Source organism: Anolis sagrei, chromosome 2 (genome assembly GCF_037176765.1).
Source record: "Anolis sagrei isolate rAnoSag1 chromosome 2, rAnoSag1.mat, whole genome shotgun sequence".
Taxonomy (NCBI): domain Eukaryota; kingdom Metazoa; phylum Chordata; class Lepidosauria; order Squamata; family Dactyloidae; genus Anolis; species Anolis sagrei.
In genome coordinates, this window is record NC_090022.1 from 301,120,247 (window position 1) to 301,143,633 (window position 23,387).

Genomic DNA, 23,387 nt, shown 5'->3' on the forward strand with positions numbered 1-23,387 from the left:
TGCTCCTATTGATGCAGGCCAAAATCCCATTGGCTTTTTTTGCCGCCACATTGAACCATTTCAGGGCTAAACCTCGTACACCAGACAGAGCCAATCCATGAATCAGCAAGCCATGGTCCTCTTGGAGGTCCCTTTCACAAATGGACTGTTTCTAAGCCACCCAAATGTGGGTCCATTTGTGGGTCCACCCCAGAGACAGCAGCAGCAGCAGCCCCTTCCTCTCCCAACTGTGACATCAGCGTGATGCAAGAGGGCATGGCTGCTGGGGAGGGTCCTGCTCCTCAAGGGGAGGGCCAGTGGCCCCCTCAGCCCCACCGTAACCAGGAGCCCCTCTCCATCCTTCCCTCCCTCCCTCCTTCCCTCCTCATTCAGGGCAGCCAAAGGAGAGGGCCAAAAGATCTCCAAACTCCAAGTGCCGGAGGCTGAAGCAACTCTCGCCGATGACGTGTCTCCCGCCCGTTGTCTCCGTGACCAGCGCCACTGAACCCGAGACCGCAGGGACCCTCCCCGGCTCCCATCCGAGATGTTCCTCTTTGCGCGCAAAACCAGGACGCCCATCAGCACCTACACCGACTCCTACCGGCCCCCCAACACCTTGAAGAAGAGCTTTGAGGACCCACCGCTGGCCCTATGGAGCGAGAACAAGTTCATCACACAGGTAACGCATTGCCTGGCTCTCCTTGTCGCAGGGCCAAGAGTCACAAACCTTGAGGAAGGAAGGGAGGAAGGAAGGAAGGAAGGAAGGAAGGGAATGAAAGGAATGAAGGGAAGGGAAGGGAAGGGAAGGGAAGGAAGGAAGGAAGGAAGGAAGGAAGGAAGGAAGGAAGGAAGGGGAAGGGGAAGGGAAGGAATGGGAGGAAGGAAGGAAGAAAGGGAAGGAAGAAAGGGAAGGAAGGAAGGAAGGAAGGAAGGAAGGAAGGAAGGAAGGAAGGGAAGGAAGGAAGGAAGGAAGGAAGGAAGGAAGGAAGGGAAGGAAGGGAAGGAAGGAAGGAAGGAAGGAAGGAAGGAAGGAAGGAAGGAAGGAAAGGAAGGGAAGGGAAGGGAAGGGAAGGAAAGGAAGAAAGGGAAGGAAGGAAGGAAGGGAAGGGAAGGAAAGGAAAGGAAGAAAGGGAAGGAAGAAAGGGAAGGAAGGAAGGAAGGAAGGAAGGAAGGAAGGAAGGGAAGGGAAGGGAAGGAAAGGAAGGAAGGAAGGAAGGAAGGGAAGGAAAGGAAAGGAAGAAAGGGAAGGAAGGAAGGAAGGAAGGAGGGGAGGAAGGAAGGAAGGAAAGAAGGAAGGAAGGAAGGGAAGAAAGGAAGGAAGGAAGGAAGGAAGGAAGGAAGGAAGGAAGGGAGGGAGGGAGGGAGGGAAGGGAAGGAAAGGAAGAAAGGGAAGGAAGGAAGGAAGGAAGGAAGGAAAGGAAGGAAGGAAGGGAAGGAAAGGAAGGAAGGGAAGGAAAGGAAGGAAGGAAGGAAGGAAGGAACAAAACTGGGGAGGAACTCACTGAGTGGTCCACTTTGAACTTCTCAAGGAGCTCTCCAAGGTGCTATGTAAGCCTTGAGAAGCTCTTTGAAATAGTAGGTTGCAATGCAAGAGCAGGTCTCCATATTCCTACAGATCTGGAAATTCCCAGCAACTCTTTTGCAGCACCAGTTTCCAGAATAGAATAGAAGGGGAGCAGGACTTCCCTGGATCTAGACACTGGGCTCCTATTGATGCAGGCCAAAATCCCATTGGTTTTTTTAGCCGCTGCATCACATTGTTGGCTCATATTTAACTTGTTGTCCACGAGATCTTCCTAAAGTTTCTGTGGAATCTCTTTTTCCTGTAGTTTGAATGTGTTGCTGCACTGAGTCCCATTCTCTGGAGCAGCAGAAAGGAAACCTGTCTCCTTCGTCAATGGGACAGCCTTTCAAATAAATCAATGTAAACAGGACCCTCAATATAAGAGTCAGAATAGCAAGACTTGGACTTCAACACATCTGGAAGAAAGCAAGCAAACATCTCCAGGTTGCCATTCCTTGCAGCGCTTGGCTTCCAAACCTCTGCTTATTTTGGTTGCCCTTCTCTGGACATCTTGCAGCGTTTGTATTTGGGTGGGTACCCAAAACCAGACACAGTGAAGTCATAGGAAAACACATGGCAGACACACACAGAATCTGGCAGGGCCTGAGGATAGGGACCTCTCACAGAGAAGAAGTCAATTCTCTTTGGGTTAGAAACATAGAATCAGAGAGTTGGAAGAGACCTCATGGGCCATCCAGTCCAACCCCATTCTGCCAAGAAGCAGAAAAATTGCATTCCAATCACCCCTGACAGATGGCCATCCAGCCTCTGTTTAAAAGCCTCCAAAGAAGGAGCCTCCACCACACTCTGGGACAGAGAGTTCCACTGCTGAACGGCTCTCACAGTCAGGAAGTTCTTCCTCATGTTCAGATGGAATCTCCTTCCTTGTAGTTTGAAGCCATGGCTCCATTGCATCCTAGTCTCCAGGGAAGCAGAAAGGAAGCTTGCTCCCTCCTCCTCCCTGTGGCTTCCTCTCACATATTTATACATGGCTATCATGTCTCCCCTCAGCCTTCTCTTCTTCAGGCTAAACATGCCCAGCTCCTTAAGCCGCTCCTCATAGGGCTTGTTCTCCAGACCCTTGATCATTTGAGTCGCCCTCCTCTGGACGCATTCCAACTTGTCAATATCTCTCTTGAATTGTAGTGCCCAGAATTGGACACAATATTCCAGGTGTGGTCTAACCAAAGCGGAATAGAGGGGTAGTATTACTTCCTTAGATCTAGACACTATGCTCCTCTTGATGCAGGCCAAAATCCCATTGGCTTTTTTTGCCGCCACATCACATTCCTGGCTCATGTTTAAATTGTTGTCCACGAGGACTCCAAGATCTTTTTCACATGTATTGCTCTCAACCCATTCTGTATCTTTGCATTTCCTTAGCCACCTTCTGAGATCTTTGGAAGCCAAGGGAAAGAGCTCCTTTGTGCTAGAGCCAAGGTCTAGAACCAAGCCGGGCTCCCTTTTTGGCCCCTTTGCCTTGTGTCTGGTGTCTGCCCTCCCTGACTGTGACATCGTGGCTGATGCGGCTGATGCAGTCAGGGCTGGTGTCCAGAGGCTGGGACTTTTGAAGCCCATTTGTAGTTTGATACTAGAGAATAGAGCACATTTTTTTATTTTCGTATTGCTCAGAGCGTTCTAGCCCGCGGGTTCTCGAGCAGAGCTCATTCCCCTTTGTACAAAGAAGCCTAGCCAAGATTAGGAAACCCAGTTGCGGTGGTCCGAGGCGGAAAGCCAGCCGTTTGGAGAGATGTTCATCTTTTCGCACAAAACCGAGACTCCCATCAGCACTTACACGGATTCCTACAGGCCACCACGGTCCACCAAGGACAACTACCACGAGCCTTCTTATGAGGCATTCGAAACAAATAAGTTCATATCCAAGGTAAATGGGCTTGAAAACTGTCTGTGGGAATGGTATGAACGTGAGCCAACACTGATGGGTTGTCAAAGGCTTTCATGCTGGAATCACTGGGTTGCTTTGAGTTTTTTGGGCTGTCTGGCTATGTTCCAGTAGCATTCTCTCCTGAGTTTTCACCTGCATCTGTGGCTAACGGAATCTTTAGAGGTCTGCTGGAAATGAGGCAAGTGTAGTGTGCATAATGTATTGTCGAAGGCTTTCACAAGAGAAGAGAGAAACTACAAGAGAGGAGATTCCATCTGAACATTAGGAAGAACTTCCTGACTGTGAGAGCCGTTCAGCAGTGGAACTCTCTGCCCCAGAGGGAATGTGGTGGAGGCTCCTTCTTTGGAAGCTTTTAAGCAGAGGCTGGATGGCCATCTGTCAGGGGTGATTTGAATGCAATATTCCTGCTTCTTGGCAGAATGGGGTTGGACTGGATGGCCCATGAGGTCTCTTCCAACTCTTTGATTCTATGATTCTATGATTCTATGATTCATGGCTGGAATCACTGGGTTGCTGTGAGTTTTTTGGGCTGTCTGGCTATGTTCCAGTAGCATTCTCTCCTGATTTTTCACCTGCATCTCTGGCTAATGGCAGAGGTCTGCTGGAAATGAGGCAAGTGTAGTGTGCATAATGTATTGTCGAAGGCTTTCATGGCTGGAATCACTGGGTTGCTGTGAGTTTTTTGGGCTGTCTGGCTATGTTCCGGTAGCATTCTCTCCTGATTTTTCACCTGCATCTGTGGCTAATGGTGTCTTTAGAAGTCTGCTGGAAATGAGGCAAGTGTAGTGTGCATAATGTATTGTCGAAGGCTTTCATGGCTGGAATCACTGGGTTGTTGTGAGTTTTTTGGGCTGTCTGGCTATGTTCCAGTAGCATTCTCTCCTGATTTTTCACCTGCATCTGTGGCTAATGGCGTCTTTAGAAGTCTGCTGGAAATGAGGCAAGTGTAGTGTGCATAATGTATTGTCGAAGGCTTTCATGGCTGGAATCACTGGGTTGCTGTGAATCTTTTGGGCTGTCTGGCTATGTTCCAGTAGCATTCTCTCCTGATTTTTCACCTGCATCTCTGGCTAATGGCAGAGGTCTGCTGGAAATGAGGCAAGTGTAGTGTGCATAATGTATTGTCGAAGGCTTTCACGGCCAGAATCACTGGGTTGTTGTAGGTTTTTTCGGGCTATATGGCCATGTTCTAGAGGCATTCTCTCCTGACGTTTCGCCTGCATCTATGGCAAGCATCCCCACTACCTCTGAAATGTTTGCCATAGATGCAGGTGAAACGTCAGGAGAGAATGCCTCTAGAACATGGCCAACATTTTCTAATGTTACACTATTAAGCTGTATCTCTGGCATTGGCGAGGGATTGGCTGGTGACTGCTGGAAGAGGACTTTGGTTTTCTCGATGTTTAATAACAGGCCGAGCTTCTCGTATGCTCCTGTAAAGGTGTTTAGAGTGGCTTGCAGGTCTTCTTCTGAATGCGCACATACGACGTTGTCATCAGCATACTGGAGTTCTATAACAGATGTTGTTGTAACCTTGGTTTTGGCTTTTAGTCGGCTGAGGTTAAACAGCTTGCCATCTGTCCAATAGATTATTTCCACTCCACTGGGAAGCTTCCCATCAACAAGGTGAAGTATCCTAGCGATGAAGATGGCGAATAATGTTGGGGCAATAACGCATCCCTGTTTGACGCCTGATTCCACCTTAAATGGGTCACTTTGGGAGCCATTGCTGTCCAAGACTGTTGCCATCATGTCATCATGGGTATATATACACTCCGCTTATCACTGCCAACAGAACCTCTGTAGATACCATTAGCTATAGATGCAGGCGTAATGTCAGGAGAGAATGCTGCTGGAACATGGCCATACAGCCCAAAAAACTCATAGCAACACACTGATCTGGTGGCTAAAAGATCCAAAGCAATTCTAGGCTGTACCTATAGTTGTGTAGGGATTAGGTGAATGGAAGCCCTCGTCCCCTTCTCTTTTGCTTTGGTCAGATCCCTTCACTTGGAGTAATACTCTTGTGTCCAGTTCTGGGCAAAGCAATTCAAGAAGGAGATGATGGGCACAAGAGTGTCCAGAGAAGGTCTGGAAACTACGGAGCGTGCTGGGGATGCTTAGCTTGGAGAAGAGAAGGTCCAAAGAAATGGACTTGAAGAGAGACATATTTAAATACCTGAAAGGAGGTCACATTGAGGAGGGAGGCAGCTTGTTTCCTGTTGCTTTGGAGACCGGGACACAACACAGCCAAGGATTCAAACCGCAGGGAACAAAGAGATTCCACCTCAACATTAGGAAGAATGTCATGATGGTTAGAGCTGTTTGGTAGTGGAACACATTGCCTGGGAGTGCGGCAAACTCTCCTCCTCTGGATGGCCATCTGTCGGGAGGGCTTTGATTGTGTTTTCCTGCCTGGATGGTCCTTGGGGTTTCTTCCAACTCTAGGATTCTGGGCATATGGATGTGCTTGCATGCATGTTCACACTTTGCGCTGCCTGACCTGCCTTCCTCCCTTGCAGGGCTTGACCGTGCCCAGAGTGGACCATCCGATTGACCAAAACCACCTGGATAAGATGGTCAAGAGGGCGGTCCAGGAATACGCCTACAAGAACTCGACAGAGGCCTCGGCTTACCGGCCGTACAAGTATTGGGTCACCCGGGAAGAAGGTAATTAATTCAGTGGTCGGCGTTCCTTCCTTCGGCTCCTGCGCTGGACACTTCCTTTTGCTTTCCACCTTTGGCCCACACTATATATGTTGTGTATCTATGGCATTAAATGTTTGCTATGTATATGTACATTGTAATCCGCCCTGAGTCCCCTGTGGGGTGAGAAGGGTGGAATATAGATAGATAGATAGATAGATAGATAACAGTAAATAAAGAACAACACTGAAAAAGTGAGGAATTCCAGACAAGAAACTATCAGGGCCAGCTAATCACCTTCCAACAAAGGATTCCCTCTGCAGAGGTCAAGATAGGATGGGATATAAATGTCTGAAATCAATCAATAAATAAATAATTTCCTCAGGCAGGAAGTAGCCAGGCTTTGAAGCTGCAAGGCCATTCCATGCTCATCAAGATTGCCAATTGCAACATTTCCACCTGGCTCCAACAGACAAGAGTTCTTTCTCCCACCCTGGACATTCTACAAATATATAAACCCCATGTTTTCCTAGTTTCCAACAGACCTCGCAACCTCTGAGGATGCCTGCCATAGATGCAGGCGAAACGTCAGGAGAGAATGCTTTCTGGAACATGGCCAGACACTCCAGAAAACTCACAACAACCCAGTGAGTCCAGCCATGAAAGCGCTACACAATACATAGAACTCTAGTGATGCAACTCCATAGCAGTGAGCCATAGCAGCTCAAGTGGGGTCAAACTGCACTAATTCTGCAATGCAGATGCACCCTCTGCTCCATCCAGTAGTTGCTACTCCATGCAGCTCTCTCTGGGAGTCCCAGGATTTGAGGAAGTTCCTTTCCCTTCCAAAAAACATTCCCAAGTCACTAGCAAAAAGGCTACTCCTTGCACACTTCTTCCAAACTTCTTATCCAGTGGTAAACAATTGTGCAGACTTAAACATATTGCTGGAATAGAACTCCTAGCATTCTTCAGCATTGGGTAGGACTTCTGGGATTTGTAGTCTAATAGCATCCTTTAGCCCCTTCCCAGGGTTGATTGCTATAACTCAGGTGTAGCCACACTGCAAGGTTAATGCAGTTTAACCCCTCTTGAAGTGCTATCGTGATGGAAGCCTTGGAGTTGTAGAGAGACACCAGCACTCTTTTGCAGAGAAGGCTAAAGGCCTTGTAGAACTACAACTCCTAGGATAGCATAGCATTGAACCATGGCAGTGAAAAGGGAGTCAAGTTGCATTCATTCTGCACCCTAGATCGCTTGGTCCCTGCCTCTCAGGGTTTGGCTAGTTGCCCATTCATTCCCCTTGGCTCTCACTCTCTTTGTGCCTTTGCTAGGCACTGAAACTCCTTCTCCCATTGTTTGAATTCACAGAGAAGTTCAACCCAGTCTTTGTTGGAGACGACAGGTACGCAACGTGGCGAACCGGGCCGTACAACAGCGCAGCCTGGAACCGATACACCACGTACCTTCCGCGGATCCCCAAGGTAAACCTGGATTTTTTTTCCAGCATATATTTCCACTACACAGTTGTTGGGATCTGAAATTCCAAAAATCAGTGGGTAAGGAAATGTTTTGTTTACGTTCCAATCACAGCCCATTCCAGGTGGTACTATACGGTTCTGGACCAGCTTAGTTGTCTGAACGCATCTGCCTCTACGTCCCACCTTGTAACTTACTATCATCCAGGGAGGCCCTGCTCTCGCTCCTGCCAACATCGCAAACGCGGCTGGTGGGGATAGAATCATAGAATCCAAGAGTTGGAAGAGACCTCATGGGCCATCCAGTCCAACCCCATTCTGCCAAGAAGCAGGAATATTGCATTCAAAGCACCCCCGACAGATGGCCATCCAGCCTCTGTTTCAAAGCCTCCAAAGAAGGAGCCTCCACCACACTCCAGGGCAGAGAGTTCCACTGCTGAACGGCTCTCACAGTCAGGAAGTTCTTCCTCATGTTCAGATGGAATCTCCTCTCTTGTAGTTTGAAGCCATTGTTCCATTGCGTCCTAGTCTCCAAGGAAGCAGAAAACAAGCTTGCTCCCTCCTCCTCCCTGTGGCTTCCTCTCACATATTTATACATGGCTATCATATCTCCTCTCAGCCTTCTCTTCTTCAGGCTAAACATGCCCAGTTCCCTAAGCCGCTCCTCATAGGGCTTGTTCTCCAGACCCTTGATCATTTTAGTCACCCTCCTCTGGACACATTCCAGCTTGGCAATCTCTCTCTTGAATTGTGGTGCCCAGAATTGGACACAATATTCCAAGTAACGTGGTCTAACCAAGGCGGAATAGAGCATGGGGAGCATTACTCTCTTAGATCTAGACACTATGCTCCTCTTGATGCAGGCCAAAATCCCATTGGCTTTTTTTGCCGCCACATCACATTGTTGGCTCATGTTTAACTTGTTGTCCACGAGGACTCCAAGATCTTTTTCACACATACTGCTCTCGAGCCAGGCATCCCCCATGAGAGACAGGGCCTTCTCGGTGGTGGCCCCCCCACCTGTGGAACGTGCTTCCAAATGAAATACGATTGACCCAATCCCTCCTGGCGTTCAGGAAGTAATTAAAATCTTGGTTTTGAGACCAGGCTTTCGGACAATAAACATAAAGCAGCGCTTTGACTGGAAATGGATTGGCAAGACGATATGTATGAGGATACAGTTTTATGGTTCTATCATTGGGTTTGTGGACTGAGTATTGTTTTAATAACTGTTATTATAATTGGTTATAATTAATTGCTATTGTTTTAACTATGTATGTATTTATGGTTTTATACTGTGTTATTTATGGCATTGAATGGCTGCCTTTGTTAGCCGCTCTGAGTTTGAGAAGGGCGGGGTAAAAATGCTGTAAATAAATAATAATAATAATAATAATAATAATAATAATAATATTTATTGTAATAATGGCAGCATCACTTCCGCCTTTCCCCCCAAAGTCAGCATTCTTTGCAGGCAAAACTCATTATGCATTGTCGAAGGCTTTCATGGCTGGAGTCACTGGGTTGTTGTAGGTTTTTCGGGCTATATGGCCATGTTCTAGAAGCATTCTCTCCTGACGTTTCGCCTGCATCTATGGCATCACAGTAGCAGGCGAAACGCCAGGAGGGAATGCTTCTTGAACATGGCCATATAGCCCGAAAAACCTACAACAATCCAATGCTCATTATCCCCCCCCCCCCTTTTTTTTGCACCTTTATGGCCAGCTTCTCTTGCCAATCCGGTTCTGCAGAAAACAGTTCCCGGCAAAGGGATCGGGATTCAGATTAGTGGTGGCTGACCAGCTAGTTCCCTGTGATGGTCAGGGTCTTGGCTCGGTCTGGTCCATAGGGTCCTAGCCATGAGGCGCTTACTCTGAGAGCATTATTATAATTATTGTGCTGCTGTGAGTTTTTCAAGCTGTATGGCCATGTTCCAGCAGCATTCTCTCCTAACATTTCGCCTGCATTTGTGACCCATGGAATACTCTGAGGTCTGTTGGAAGTGAGGCAAGCGTAGTGTATATACCTGACTTTGCAGCTTCGTGGCTACCCAATGCTGATCAAGCTTCTTTTCGGTTTTCCTGGGATGGGCTGAGCTCCCACCTTTCGCCAATCCACTCAAAGAAGGGGAGGGTTCCTTTTTGGATAAGAGTTAAGGTACACTGCCCACACTGACCTATGGATAAGCCAACCCGGGTTAGTTTCTAAACTTATATGTGAGTATATACGGTAACAGTTTTGGAAAAGGAGATCTTCAGAGGAGAGAGAAACATTTAGTTTCCCCTCTCCAAATGTTGCTGTGACGATGTGTACGGACCTCCTCACAGTTGCTGACAGGAGGACCTTAATATTGTCAGGATCATTGAGGTATGCATGTGTGTTTTTCAACGTGTTTCTATGTAATTCAAGATGGATTAAGATGTGTTTCAAGATGGATTTTATGTTGTTCAATTGTGTATAAGAAATACTGTGAAAAGCAGAGAAAATGTAACCTTGACAGAAGTGAGATGACATGTTCTCTGGCTGTGGGAAGTAGAAGGAGGATCCGGTTGCAGCCAGAGGTCTGATAAGCAGGTGTTCTGAAACTGTTTACGCTGTGCTTTGTAGTTCCTGATTATAGCCCGCTAAGAATGGATGTGTGCAGATGTGCTTAGTAAACTTTGTGTTATTTTTGCAACTGTAAGACTGCAGAGTCCTGATTTTTGGAGTCCTGTGTCTCTTGATCTAGCAACCTCTTCCGCTGCGCATACACCCCCAAAATTCTCTGACAATCTGGTAGCAGAGGATGGAATCCCAGACTGAATTGCCATGGCATAAATGCAATTAAAGTGGTGTCAAGCTGTGTTAATTCTAAAGTGTAGATGCACACCATAGGGGTCTACACTGTGTCTACACTGTAGAATTAATGCAATCCGACACCAGTTACAACTGCTGTGACTGTGTTTAGCGGGATCCTGGGATGTGCAGTTTCTTGGAGGTACCTTCCTCTGAAGCATGTGAGTTTTCTAAAAGAATATTGTGACCACCCTTTACAGAACTACAAATCTCAGGGTCCACTAGGATGGAGACATAGGCGTGCTATGATTGTGTAGTGTGGACTTGGCCTAAGTCTATTTCCTCGGACCTCTTAATACCCACCCACTACACAACCTACATATCGAGGGACAAATGTGCCCACTCCTGCTTCAAATATAAAGCAATTAATGTGCGCCAACCTATTTTTAAGTAGCTCCGTGTTTAATTCTATTTTAGCAGATATAGGTTGTAAAATCGAAATTGTGTATTATGTTGTGTTTAGCTTTGTTAGCTGCTTTGAGTCTCTTAAGAGAGAAGTGGAAAATAATTACAATGATGATAATGATGATGGTGATGATGGTACCACCACCTTGTTTTGCAGGAGGCTGGAATGGAGTCCATACTCCGCGGGATGCCCATGCAGTACCCTCCGAAACCGGAACGTCTCAACAATTATGGTAACTAAGGCCCGTTCTCCCTTTATTTGGGTGGGAGGGGGTCACAAAGTCATCCAGATGTTGCTGAAAGGCGGTCAAAGCACCCTCTTCCCAGCATAGCCAAAGGTGAGGAATGCTGGGAGTTGGAGTAGAACCATATTCCAGGGTGAAGATAGTCATCTAGGAGAGGTTTTTGCCAGACCTCCTTTGCCCCTTTCCTCCCCTCCCTGTAGAGGGGAGGACTCCCCTAGGTGGCCCTGTTGACTGGACCTACTCTGTTGACCCTGACCTCTAGACTCATTGACTTGTCTTGGTGGTCTTTCATAGACCTATCTAGGTGACACTGGATCCCATTGCCATTATTTACCCTGGCAGATCTGTGTCCCATTGACCTGACCCCTCAGGGTGGGCCCTCTTCTGGTTGACCTGACCCCTTCTTGAGTTCTAGCTCCATTGACTTCACTTGGTTGTCCCTAAGTCCCTAGACCTATATAGGGTTCCATTGGCTTGACTCCTTTGGATGGTCCCTTCATCAGTTGACTTGACCTCCTCTGTTAACCCTGACCTCTATCCCAGTTGACTTGACTTGGTGTCCTTTAAGTCCCGAGACCTACCTAGGTTTCCCTGGGTCCCATTCCTATGACTGCATCCCATGGACCTGATTCCTCATGCTAGGACATTCTCTGACTTGGCCCCTTCCAATGTCCCTATCCCCATTGGTTATATCTCATTGTCCCTAGGTTTGTAGACTTTCTTAGATGACCCTGGGTCCCACTCCCATGACTGATTTGGGAGGCCTGCATCTCATGGACCTGACTCCTTGGAGTGGATCATTGGGCTTGACCATCTCCATTGACCTTGAGCTTTAGCTCTGTTGACTTGACTTGGATGCCTTTAGGCTCCTAAACGTCTTTAGGACACTCAGGGCTCACTCCCATGACTGACTTGGGAGACCTGCATCCCATGGCCCTTAGTCCCCCTGGGTTGGCCCCTCCCTGGTTGACTTGACCCCTTCCAGTCACCCTGACTTTTAGCCCCACTGACTTGAATTGGTTATCCCTAGGTCCCTAGACATCTTTAGATGCGTGACTCACACCCATGACTGGCTTGGGAAGCCTGGGTCCCATGGACCTGATTCCTTGGGGTGATTCTTCCCCAGTTGACTTGAACCTTCCAGTGACCCTGACCTCTAGCTCCATTGTCTTGAATAGGTTGTCCCTAAGTTCCTAGACCTCTTTAAGTGTCTCTGTCCCACACCCATGACTGACTTGAGTAGACCTGTGTCCAATGGATCCAATTCCTTGGGGTGTCCCTTCCCTGGTTGACATGACCCCTTCTAGTAACCCTGACTTTTAGTCCCATTGACTTGAATGGACCTGATTCCTTGGGGTGGCCCTTCCCTGGTTGACATGACCCTTTCCAGTGACCCTGACTTTTAGTCCCATTGACTTGAATGGACCCGATTCCTTGGGGTGACCCTTCCCTGGTTGACATGACCCCTTCCAGTGACCCTGACTTTTAGTCCCATTGACTTGAATGGACCCGAATCCTTGGGGTGACCCTTCCCCGGTTGACATAACCCTTTCCAGTGACCCTGACTTCTAGTCCCATTGACTTGAATGGACCTGATTCCTTGAGGTGGCCCTTCCCCGGTTGACATAACCCTTTCCAATGACCCTGATTTCTAGTCCCATTGACTTGAATGGACCCGATTCCTTGGGGTGGCCCTTCCCCGGTTGACATAACCCCTTCCAGTGACCCTGACTTTAGTCCCATTGACTTGAATGGACCTGATTCCTTGAGGTGGCGCTTCCCTGGTTGACATGACCCCTTCCAGTGACCCAGACTTTTAGTCCCATTGACTTGAATGGACCTGATTCCTTGAGGTGGCCCTTCCCTGGTTGACATGACCCCTTCCAGTGACCCTGACTTTTAGTCCCATTGACTTGAATGGACCCAATTCCTTGGGGTGCCCCTTCCCCGGTTGACATGACCCCTTCCAGTGACCCTGACTTTTAGTCCCATTGATGTGAATGGACCCGATTCCTTGGGGTGGCCCTTCCCTGGTTGACATGACCCCTTCCAGTGACTTGAATGGACACGATACCTTGGGGTGGCCCTTCCCTGGTTGACATGACCCCTTCCAGTGACCCTGACCTTTAGTCCCATTGACTTGAATGGACCCGAATCCTTGGGGTGACCCTTCCCCGGTTGACATAACCCTTTCCAGTGACCCTGACTTCTAGTCCCATTGACTTGAATGGACCTGATTCCTTGGGGTGGCCCTTCCCTGGTTGACATGACCCTTTCCAGTGACCCTGACTTTTAGTCCCATTGACTTGAATGGACCTGATTCCTTGAGGTGGCCCTTCCCTGGTTGACATGACCCCTTCCAGTGACCCTGATTTTTAGTCCCATTGACTTGAATGGACCCGATTCCTTGGGGTGGCCCTTCCCTGGTTGACATGACCCCTTGCAGTAACCCTGACTTTTAGACCCATTGACTTGAATGGACCTGATTCCTTGGGGTGGCCCTTCCCTAGTTGACATGACCCCTTCCAGTAACCCTGACTTTTAGTCCCATTGACTTGAATGGACCTGATTCTTTAGGGTGGCCCTTCCCTGGTTGACATCACTCCTTCCAGTGACCCTGATGTTTAGTCCCATTGACTTGAATGGACCCGATTCCTTGGGGTGGCCCTTCCCTGGTTGACATGACCCCTTCCAGTGACCCTGATTTCTAGTCCCATTGACTTGAATGGACCTGATTCCTTGAGGTGGCCCTTCCCCGGTTGACATAACCCTTTCCAATGACCCTGATTTCTAGTCCCATTGACTTGAATGGACCTGATTCCTTGGGGTGGCCCTTCCCTGGTTGGCGTGACCCTGACGTTTAGTCCCATTGACTTGAATGGACCTGATTCCTTGAGGTGGCCCTTCCCTGGTTGACATAACCCTTTCCAATGACCCTCATTTCTAGTCCCATTGACTTGAATGGACCTGATTCCTTGAGGTGGCCCTTCCCCGGTTGACATAACCCTTTGCAATGACCCTGATTTCTAGTCCCATTGACTTGAATGGACCTGATTCCTTGGGGTGGCCCTTCCCTGGTTGACATGACCCCTTCCAGTGACCCTGAGCTTTAGCCCCATTGACTTGAATGGACCTGATTCCTTGGGTGGTCCTTCTGTGGTTGACCCTCCTCGTCCTCCTCCTCCCGGAGTTGTAACCCGCTCTCCCCTCCCTCTCCAGCTCCCCGGGGCACCAGCTCCCCCCTCTTTCACTTCACGCCCTCCACCTCACGCTGCCCTCCTCCTCCTCCTCCCCGTTGCCTCCAGAGCGGGAAGTGGTGGTGAACATGCTGAACAGCCTGTCCCGGAAGCAGCTCCCGTCCCTGCAGCACCACTACACCATCCCGGGACGGATGCCCTACCAAGGCTACTACAGCCCCTGCACCGGGCGCCACTACTGCTTGCGCGGCATGGACTACTACGTGGACGGAGCCCCCACCAACGAGAGGCAGATCAGCCAGCTAGTTGAGAAGATTGTAAGGTTCGGAGGGCCCTCGCGCCCACACTCCTCTCCCCACACCCCTCATGTATTTTTTTTTTGGGGGGGGTCTTGGATGTTGGGGAGCACAGGGGTCAATATGACTTTTGTCTTCCACAGCCACAGACTCGGAAGGGAATGTGGGTTAGTGGTTTGGGGGCAGGACTGAGGAGATGTTCACACCACACTGTTAAAACGCTGCTATTCCAGTTTAAATCCTAACACAGGGGTCCTCAAAGTCTTTAATCTGAGGGCTGGTTTGCGGTCCCTCAGACTTTTGGGGGGCTGGACTATCATCTGAAAAAAAACACACACACACACACCCCTCTATTCTGCTTTAGTTAGACCACATCTGGAATATTGTGTCCAATTCTGGGCACCACAATTCAAGAGAGATATTGACAAGCTGGAATGTGTCCAGAGGAGGGTGACCAAAATGATCAAGGGTCTGGAGAACAAGCCCTATGAGGAGCGGCTTGGGGAACTGGGCATGTTTAGCCTGAAGAAGAGAAGGCTGAGAGGAGATATGATAGCCATGTATAAATATGTGAGAGGAAGCCACAGGGAGGAGGGAGCAGATCAAGGGTCTGGAGAACAATCCCTATGAGGAGCGGCTTGGGGAACTGGGCAAGTTTAGCCTGAAGAAGAGAAGGCTGAGAGGAGATATGATGAGGGCCATGTAGAAATATGTGAGAGGAAGCCACAGGGAGGAGGAGGGAGCAAGCTTGTTTTCTGCTTCCTTGGAGACTAGGACGCAAGGGAACAATGGCTTCAAACTACAAGAGAGGAGATTCCATCTGAACATGAGGAAGAACTTCCTGACTGTGAGAGCCGTTCAGCAGTGGAACTCTCTGCCCCGGAGTGTGGTGGAGGCTCCTTCTTTGGAAGCTTTTAAGCAGAGGCTGGATGGCCATCTGTCAGGGGTGATTTGAATGCAATATTCCTGCTTCTTGGCAGGGGGTTGGACTGGATGGCCCAGGAGGTCTCTTCCAACTCTTTGATTCTATGATTCTATGATTCTATGAAATGAATTCCCATGCACACTACACACATCTTATTTGCAATGCAAAAAAAAAAAATGGAAGAACAAAATGAAGGACAATTTTAACCAACTTCCCAGTATTTCATTGGGAAGTGTGGGCCTGCTTTGGATTGATGAAAGAGTCAAGTTAATGAGTGTTGTTGTTGAGTGCTTTCTTAGCTTGAATCTTCAAAGCAAGGCTTCCATGAAAACAAGGATGAGAACTTGGCGTGATTCTAAACAATGCTTCATCTGACTACACATCCCAAACTTGAGACTTTTCTCCCCTCGTTAGCTAGGTCACTAGCGGTCAGAAATTGGTTTCTCTTTAGTTGAGGCTTTGTATTGTCGAAGGCTTTCATGGCTGGAATCACTAGGTTCTTGTGGGTTTTGTCAGGCTATATGGCCATGTTCTAGAGGCATTCTCTCCTGACGTTTCGCCTGCATCTATGGCAAGCATCCTCAGAGGTAGTGAGGTCTGTTGGAAGTAGGACAATGGGTTTATATATCTGTGGAATGACCAGGGTGAGACAAAGGGCTTTTGTCAGTTGGGCTAGGTGTGAATCTTCCAACTGACCACCTTGATTAGCATACAATGGGCTGACTGTGCCTGGAGCAAACTCTTCTTGAAAGGTGATTAGATGTCCCTGCCTGTTTTTCTCTCTGCTGTTTTTGCTGTTGCAATTTTAGAATTTTTTAATACTGGTAGCCAGATCTTGTTCATTTTCATGGTTTCCTCCTTTCTGTTGACATTGTCCACATGTTTGTGTATTTCAATGGCTTCTCTGTGTAGTCTGACATGGTGGTTGTGAGAGTGGTCCAGCATTTTGAGAACACAAACCCACAAGAACCTAATGCTTTCAAGTTGTTTCAGACTTAGGGCGACCCTAAGACTCTGGTGGAGTATCCTTCCTAACTTGAGGTTTTTAGGCAGAAGCTGATTCCTTCAGGAGGGATTGGATTGTGTCTTTCTCTACGGCCAAAAGGGGTTGGACTGGATGGACCTTGGAGTCCCTCCAAACTCTAGTGGAATATGTTGCGCAGCAAGTGGATCTTAGCCACGTCCCATGCACAAGACACACAGACAAGAGTATGTTGCACTCCAGAGCAGGAAACAGGGCCCTCTTGTCATTAATACACCACACCATGGTTTCAGGAAAAATACAATCCTTTTTATTGAATGAGGAATATAAAATATATAGAAGTCCAAAGGTAAAAAAAGCCAAAATGAAATAGCAAAGTCCAGAAAGCTTGCAGAAAATCCAAAGCAGTAATGTCCAGAAAACTCTAAATAGAAATCCATGAATAGACTAGCCCCTTGCTAAATCTCACTTGAATAGCAAGAATTTCCCTTAGAGACCAGACCACTGGAAACTGGAAAACCCAGGAGGTTTGTACTTGATACTAAACAATGCTTGGTCTGAGGAAATCCCCCTCATGGCCACTCTTAAATCCCAAAAACTGATTCTGGCTAACTCTAATCTTTGGTTTCAGTTGTCAGATTCTCTCGGACCTATGTAAACATTGAGCCTCCCTGCGGTTCTGGCTTATCTCCAAACTGCAGTTGTTATCACTGACCCAACCGGAATGTAGGGTGGGTCTGTGTGCCAAGTTTGGTCTTGATTGGTCATTAGATGAGGGTTGCAGCAGTCTTGGGAAGGGAGTGGAGGTACTTGAAGTACCATCATCCGTAGTCTGTTCTCCTCCAAACCTCACCAGAATATTGAGTTGGCCATGGGGGCTCTCTGTGCCAAGTTTGGTCTTTATTGGTATTTGGATGAGTATCACTGTGGTTTCAGGAAATGAATGAAGGCACTGCAAGTCCCATCATCCATCGTCTGTCCTCCTTCAAACAGCCCCACGTAGAGAGCGTTGCAGTAGTTATGGGATGTAACCAGAGCGTGGACTACAAAACTTGCAAAACTACAACTCCTAGGCTTCTCTGCTGCTGATTCATGGCAGTTAAAGTGGGATCAAACTGCATTAATTCTAAAGTACAGATGCACCACAAGTTAGTTATAGCTCTTGAGGCATTTCCTGGCATTTTGAGCTGTGCCTGCGGCACATTAAAAGCAAGGAGTTGCAAACTAATTGATTATTGATTGCAACAAAGTAAACCCGTCCCCTGCCACGCGTTACTGTGACCCAGTCTATGTACATGTGTTTTGTATGTTTACGTTATGTGTATATGTCTGTATACATTTGTGCATATGTTTATATATGTGTGTTTGCGTATATATGTGGTTTTGTGCATGTCTTGCAATGTATTTTTGTTTTCTGCCTTTTTAAGTCCCTTCCGCTGTGTTTTTATGAGTGATGGTCACTCATTGGCCTGACAGCTGTCTTGTGTCCAAATTTGTTGTCAATTTATCCAGTGGTTTTTGAGTTATGTTAATCCCGCAAACAAACATTATTTATTTTATATATTTACACTATTTCTATTCCACCCTTTGCCTCAGGGCAAATTACAATGTACACATACATGGCAAGCATTCAATGCCAAAGATACACAACAGATACAGACAGACGTCAGAGGCTATTTAACTTTTTCTGGCTGCCAGGGGAGCTGTCGCTTTCATCGTCCATCTGCGACACTGATGAAGTACTTCCTCATTCCCCGCATGCTTTTTGCTGGAGCCTCATAAATTAGTTAAATAAGCCTCCCCACACATAGGTGGTACCTAATTTTCCTACTTGACAGATTTATTTATTATTTATTTATTTAAAAGTTTTGTATACGGGCCTTCTCACCTCTCTTGAGGGACTCAGACCGGTTTCCAACCATAATATCACATACAATCAATAAAACATCATAATACATATTACAGTAAAACATTAAAACAGCAATTACAATCGATAACTATAATGCTCAGTCGTCACACTGAAATCGCTGCTCATCCTCCTCCATCCATATCTCAGGGTATTGGCTCACTCGTCGAATGCCTGTCTCCATAACCACGCCTTCACCTGTTTCCTGAATGTCAGGATAGACGGGGCGGTTCTGATCTCCAGTGGGAGAGAGTTCCAGAATCGAGGGGCCACCACCGAGAAGGCCCTGTCCCTCGTCCCCACCAGACGCGCTTGCGAGGCCGGTGGGACCGAGAGCAGGGCCTCTCCAGACGATCTTAATAACTGTCTTTCAGGTTGCAAAGGTCGACAACAAGCTACAGAATTGGTTGGAAGCTCACTCTGACCCAGGCTGGCTTCGCACTCATGGTCAGAAGTGATCTTAATGCAGCTAACACTCAGCCAACTGCGTCACAGTCCCGGTGCCGGGATAAATAAAAAAATTACATTTTTATTTATATAGAATATCATATGGGCTTGAAGATTTTGGGGACACCCTGGAGTTTAAAGGAGCCTCTGCGTACAAATGCCATCCCTTCCAAATTGGGACAGTTCTGATCCAAATTCCCACTTCGTTCTCAATGCTTTTTGGACCCCGCATTCTCTTGCAAGAGATGGACAATTGCAGAGTTCAATGTATTGTCGAAGGCTTTCGTGGTTGGAATCACTAGGTTCTTGTGGGTTTTTTCGGGCTATAGGGCCATGTTCTAGAGGCATTTCTCCTGACGTTTCGCCTGCATCTATGGCAAGCATCCTCAGAGGTAGTGAGGTCTGTTGGAATTAGGACAATGGGTTTATATATCTGTGGAATGGCTGGGGTGGGGCAAAGAGCTCTTCCCTGCTGGAGCTAGGTGTGAATGTTTCAACTGATCACCTTCATTAGCATTTGAAGGCCTGGCTGAGCCTGGGAAAATCTTTTGTTGAGAGGTGTTAAGATGTGCCTGGTTGTTTCCTCTCTGCTGTTGTGCTGTTCTAATTTTAGAGTTTTTTAATACTGGTAGCCAGATTTTGTTCATTTTCATGGTCTCTTCCTTTCTGTTGAAATTGTCCATATGTTTGTGGATTTCAATGGCTTCTCTGTGTAGTCTGACATGGTGGACAAGTCTACATAGGGAACACCAAACACAGCGTTGCCCAAACATGAATCAAGGAACATGAAAGGCACTACATGCAGACTCCTTCAACCAGAGAACTCAGCCATAGCAGAGCACCTGATGAACCAACCTGAACACAGAATATTATTTGAGAAGACAGAAGTGCTGGACCACTCTCACAACCACCATGTCAGACGACACAGAAAAGCCATTGAAATCCACAAGAAGCATGTGGACAATTTCAACAGAAAGGAGGAGACCATGAAGATGAACAAAATCTGGCTACCAGTATTAAAAAAACTCTAAAATTACAACAGCAAAACAGCAGAGAGGAAACAACCAGGCACATCTTAACACCTCTCAACAAAACATTTTCCCAGGCTCAGCCAGGCCTTCAAATGCTAATGAAGGTGGTCAGCTGAAAGAGAGAAGAAAGAGAAGAGCTCCTTGCCCCACCCCAGCCATTCCACAGATATATAAACCCACTTTCCTAGTTCCAAGAGACCTCACTACCTCTGAGGATGCTTGCCATAGATGCAGGCGAAACGTCAGGAGAAAATGCCTCTAGAACATGGCCATATAGCCTGAAAAAACCCACAAGAACCTAATTGCAGAGTTCTCCTTCATCGGTATGCAGGGTATTCCTTTGCCCTCTTGCAAAGGGTTTTTTTTGTTTGCCTTTTGGAGGAATGCAAGTTCTCTTTTTGCATCGTGTGCAGAACACTCCTTGCAAACGAATACTTTTGCCAATGTACGAAAACACCCCCAAAAAGAGGTTGTGTTGGGAAGACATTTGGCAAAACATTATCTTGCGAGACTTTCTTTTAACCAGCCTATAAAACCCCCCAGTCTGCCAGATTCTGTTTTTCCCACACACAAAGCCTTCCTCCTCCAACCTATAAAACACACCTTTTATCAACATGCAAAGGCAGTCCTTTCCTTGGCAAGCGACCAAACGCTGTTTTGCAAGCATGCAAAAAAATCCCATTTTGCAAGACTCTCCTTCGACCAGCCTGCAAAACTCTGCATTTGTCCACACAGCAAACGCTTTCCTTGTTTGTAACTGAAGCTTTTCTCTTCTTCCTCCTTTTTCTTTGCAGGAATTTCCCATATTGCGACCACCACCAAGAGACGACGCTCTGTGCACGCATGCCCGCCCCGCCGCCATCTTTCCCGTATATGAACCTTAGGTAAGAAGGGATGGAAGGAGGCACAAAGGGCAGGAAAAGGGATTCAAACCTAAACATAGAATCATAGAGTGGGAAGAGACCTCATGGGCCATCGAGTCCAACCCCATTCTGCCAAGAAGCAGGAATATTGTATTCAAATCACCCCTGACAGATGGCCATCCAGCCTCTGCTTAAAAGCTTCCAAAGAAGGAGCCCCCAACACACTCCGGGGCAGAGAGTTCCACTGCTGAACGGCTCTCACAGTCATGAAGTTCTTCCTCATGTTCAGATGGAATCTCCTTTCTTGTAGTTTGAAGCCATTGTTCCATTGCGTCCTAGTCTCCAGGGAAGCAGAAAACAAGCTTGCTCCCTCCTCCTCCCTGTGGCTTCCTCTCACATATTTATACATGGCTATCATGTCTCCTCTCAGCCTTCTCTTCTTCAGGCTAAACATGCCCAGCTCCTTAAGCCGCTCCTCATAGGGCTTGTTCTCCAGACCCTTGATCATTTGAGTCGCCCTCCTCTGGGCACATTCCAGCTTGTCAATATCTCTCTTCAATTGTGGTGCCCAGAATTGACAGTCAAAGCTGTTCAACAGAAAAATATATTGGGTTGCTGTGAGTTTCCCCGGCTCTCTGGCCATGTTCTAGCAGCATTCTCTCCCGACATTTCACCTGCATCTCTGGGTGATTGAGGTGTTGATTCAGAAAAGGGCATTGAACAGATTGCAACAGCTCTAGTTTCTTACACGTGGCTACTAGGCTTGGGCAATCCATGGTTCTAAATGGTTCTAAAGTACTTACAAAACTAAAGTTCTGGTGGTGAAAATTTCAGAACTCTAACAAAACTCTCAAAATTTCATAATAAATGGCAGTTCCTAATTGGTTCTGTCATTAAAATCGCCGATAATGAAATAATAATTACATTTTGAAAGTTTTGTTAGAGTTCTGAAATTTTCACCACCAGAACTTTAGTTTTGTAAGTACTTTAGAACCATTTAGAACCATGGATTGCCCAAGCCTAGTGGCTACCATGTTTTTCTATGGGTGACTGGTCAAGGTCATATATATAAGATTAGAGCTGATAGGGGAAACGTGTGCCTTTTTTGGAATTAACAAGTGCAATCTACCCAGAAGCAGGGCCAACATTTGAGGCACCCAAAGGTGTTGCATTTGTGTTGCGAGAGCCTTGGGTTGTGTGGAGGCACGTTGGGAACGGAATGGGTTTTCTCTCTGGCCTTGAAAGTGTGAGATGTGACAAATTTCCAAAGTAAAGCCCGTTTAGGATAAAGTAGCACAAAGAAAGGCATTTCCTAATTAACTAGGAGCCCCAATTAGCACGGAGCATGGATTCTATGCATGCTTATCATGCGCAGGCACGAAATGTCTTTGGAAAAGACCTTCACAGCCTTTTGGAGGCACTAGTTGCACCATGCAGAACACCTAGACTGAGGGAAACACACCTGCATTGTTGATTTTGTTTACATCTATGTCATGGATGAAGATACGACCTCAAGAGAACACACAACAAGCATGCATTAGACTTTTCCCCCCTTTCAAACTACAAACTTATAGCACTTTGGCACCACTTTTGTTGCCATTGAGTTTTGGGATTTGTAGTTTGGGGAAGCAAACTGCCAAACTACAAATCCCAGAATTCTGCCAGAGGCAACCAGGAAAGTTAATGTGGGATCATAGTGCTTATCGCTCTTTGCAACATTTCCTAAGGAGAGAGCATCTACATTGCATAAATCATGCACTCAATGTTATCGAGTCCTGGGAGTCGTAGTTTTGCATGCTCTGCCAAAGAAGGCCGTCCACTCACCAAACTACAGCTCCCATGTTTCCAACACATTGAGACATGGCAGTGAAAGTGGTGCCAAATTTAATGTGCATCTATGCGGTGGCGCAGTGGGTTAAACCACTGAGCTGCCGAGCTTGTTGACCGAAAGGTCGCAGGTTCGAATCCGGGGAGCGGCGTGAGCTTCCACTGTCAGCCCCAGCTTCTGCCAACCTAAAGGTAAAGATAAAGGTAGTCCCCTGACATTAAGTTCAGCTGTGTCCGACTCTGGGGAGTGGGGCTCATCTCCATTTCTAAGCCAAAGAGCCGGCGTTGTCCATAGACACCTCCAAGGTCATGTGGCTGGCATGACTGCACGGAGCGCCGTTACCTTCCCGCCAGAGCGGTACCTATTGATCTACTCACATTTGCATGATTTCAAACTGCAAAAACATGCAAATGTGAGTAGATCAATAGGTACCGCTCAGGTGGGAAGGTAACTGCACTCCATGCAGTCATGCTGGCCACATGACCTTGGAGGTGTCTATGGACAACGCCGGCTCTTTGGCTTGGAAATGGAGATGAGCACCAACCCTCAGGGTCGGACACAACTGGACTTAATGTCAGGGGACTACCTTTACCTTTACCTATGGGGAATAAGTTCAAAATGTAGGCATACAATCACAGAGTTGGAAGGGTTCCCCCAAAGGTCATCTAGTCCAATCCCATTGCACAGGAATCCACATCTAGAACACTCTTGAGAGATGACCATCCAAATAAGAGGAGTCTAGCATACTTTAAGATAATGAATTCCAGCAAAGACGAGTTTTCCTAACTTTTAGGGAGAATCTCTTTTCTTCCCATTTAAATCCAAATGTCTCTGGAGCAGCAGAAAGCAAGCTC

General features: G+C 47.3%; 1 protein-coding gene across 3 annotated transcripts in view; it reads left to right on the forward strand.

Moving 5' to 3' along the window:
* Nucleotides 1-338: 338 nt before the first annotated feature.
* The window catches only part of SPMIP6 (sperm microtubule inner protein 6), a 32,418-nt gene continuing 9,369 nt past the window's right edge, over nucleotides 339-23,387 (forward strand). Inside the window, exons 1-6 of one of the 3 annotated variants that reach the window (XM_060761131.2) lie at nucleotides 339-658; nucleotides 5,972-6,119; nucleotides 7,467-7,579; nucleotides 10,971-11,046; nucleotides 14,364-14,577; nucleotides 20,637-20,726. In XM_060761131.2, the coding sequence (XP_060617114.2) occupies nucleotides 524-658; nucleotides 5,972-6,119; nucleotides 7,467-7,579; nucleotides 10,971-11,046; nucleotides 14,364-14,577; nucleotides 20,637-20,726 (776 nt within the window). In that variant the 5' untranslated portion in view covers nucleotides 339-523. Of the gene's footprint in view, nucleotides 659-3,158; nucleotides 3,429-5,971; nucleotides 6,120-7,466; nucleotides 7,580-10,970; nucleotides 11,047-14,363; nucleotides 14,578-20,636; nucleotides 20,727-23,387 lie in introns of those variants that run through there. The other 2 variants (XM_060761133.2, XM_060761134.2) reach the window with 2 other exon arrangements.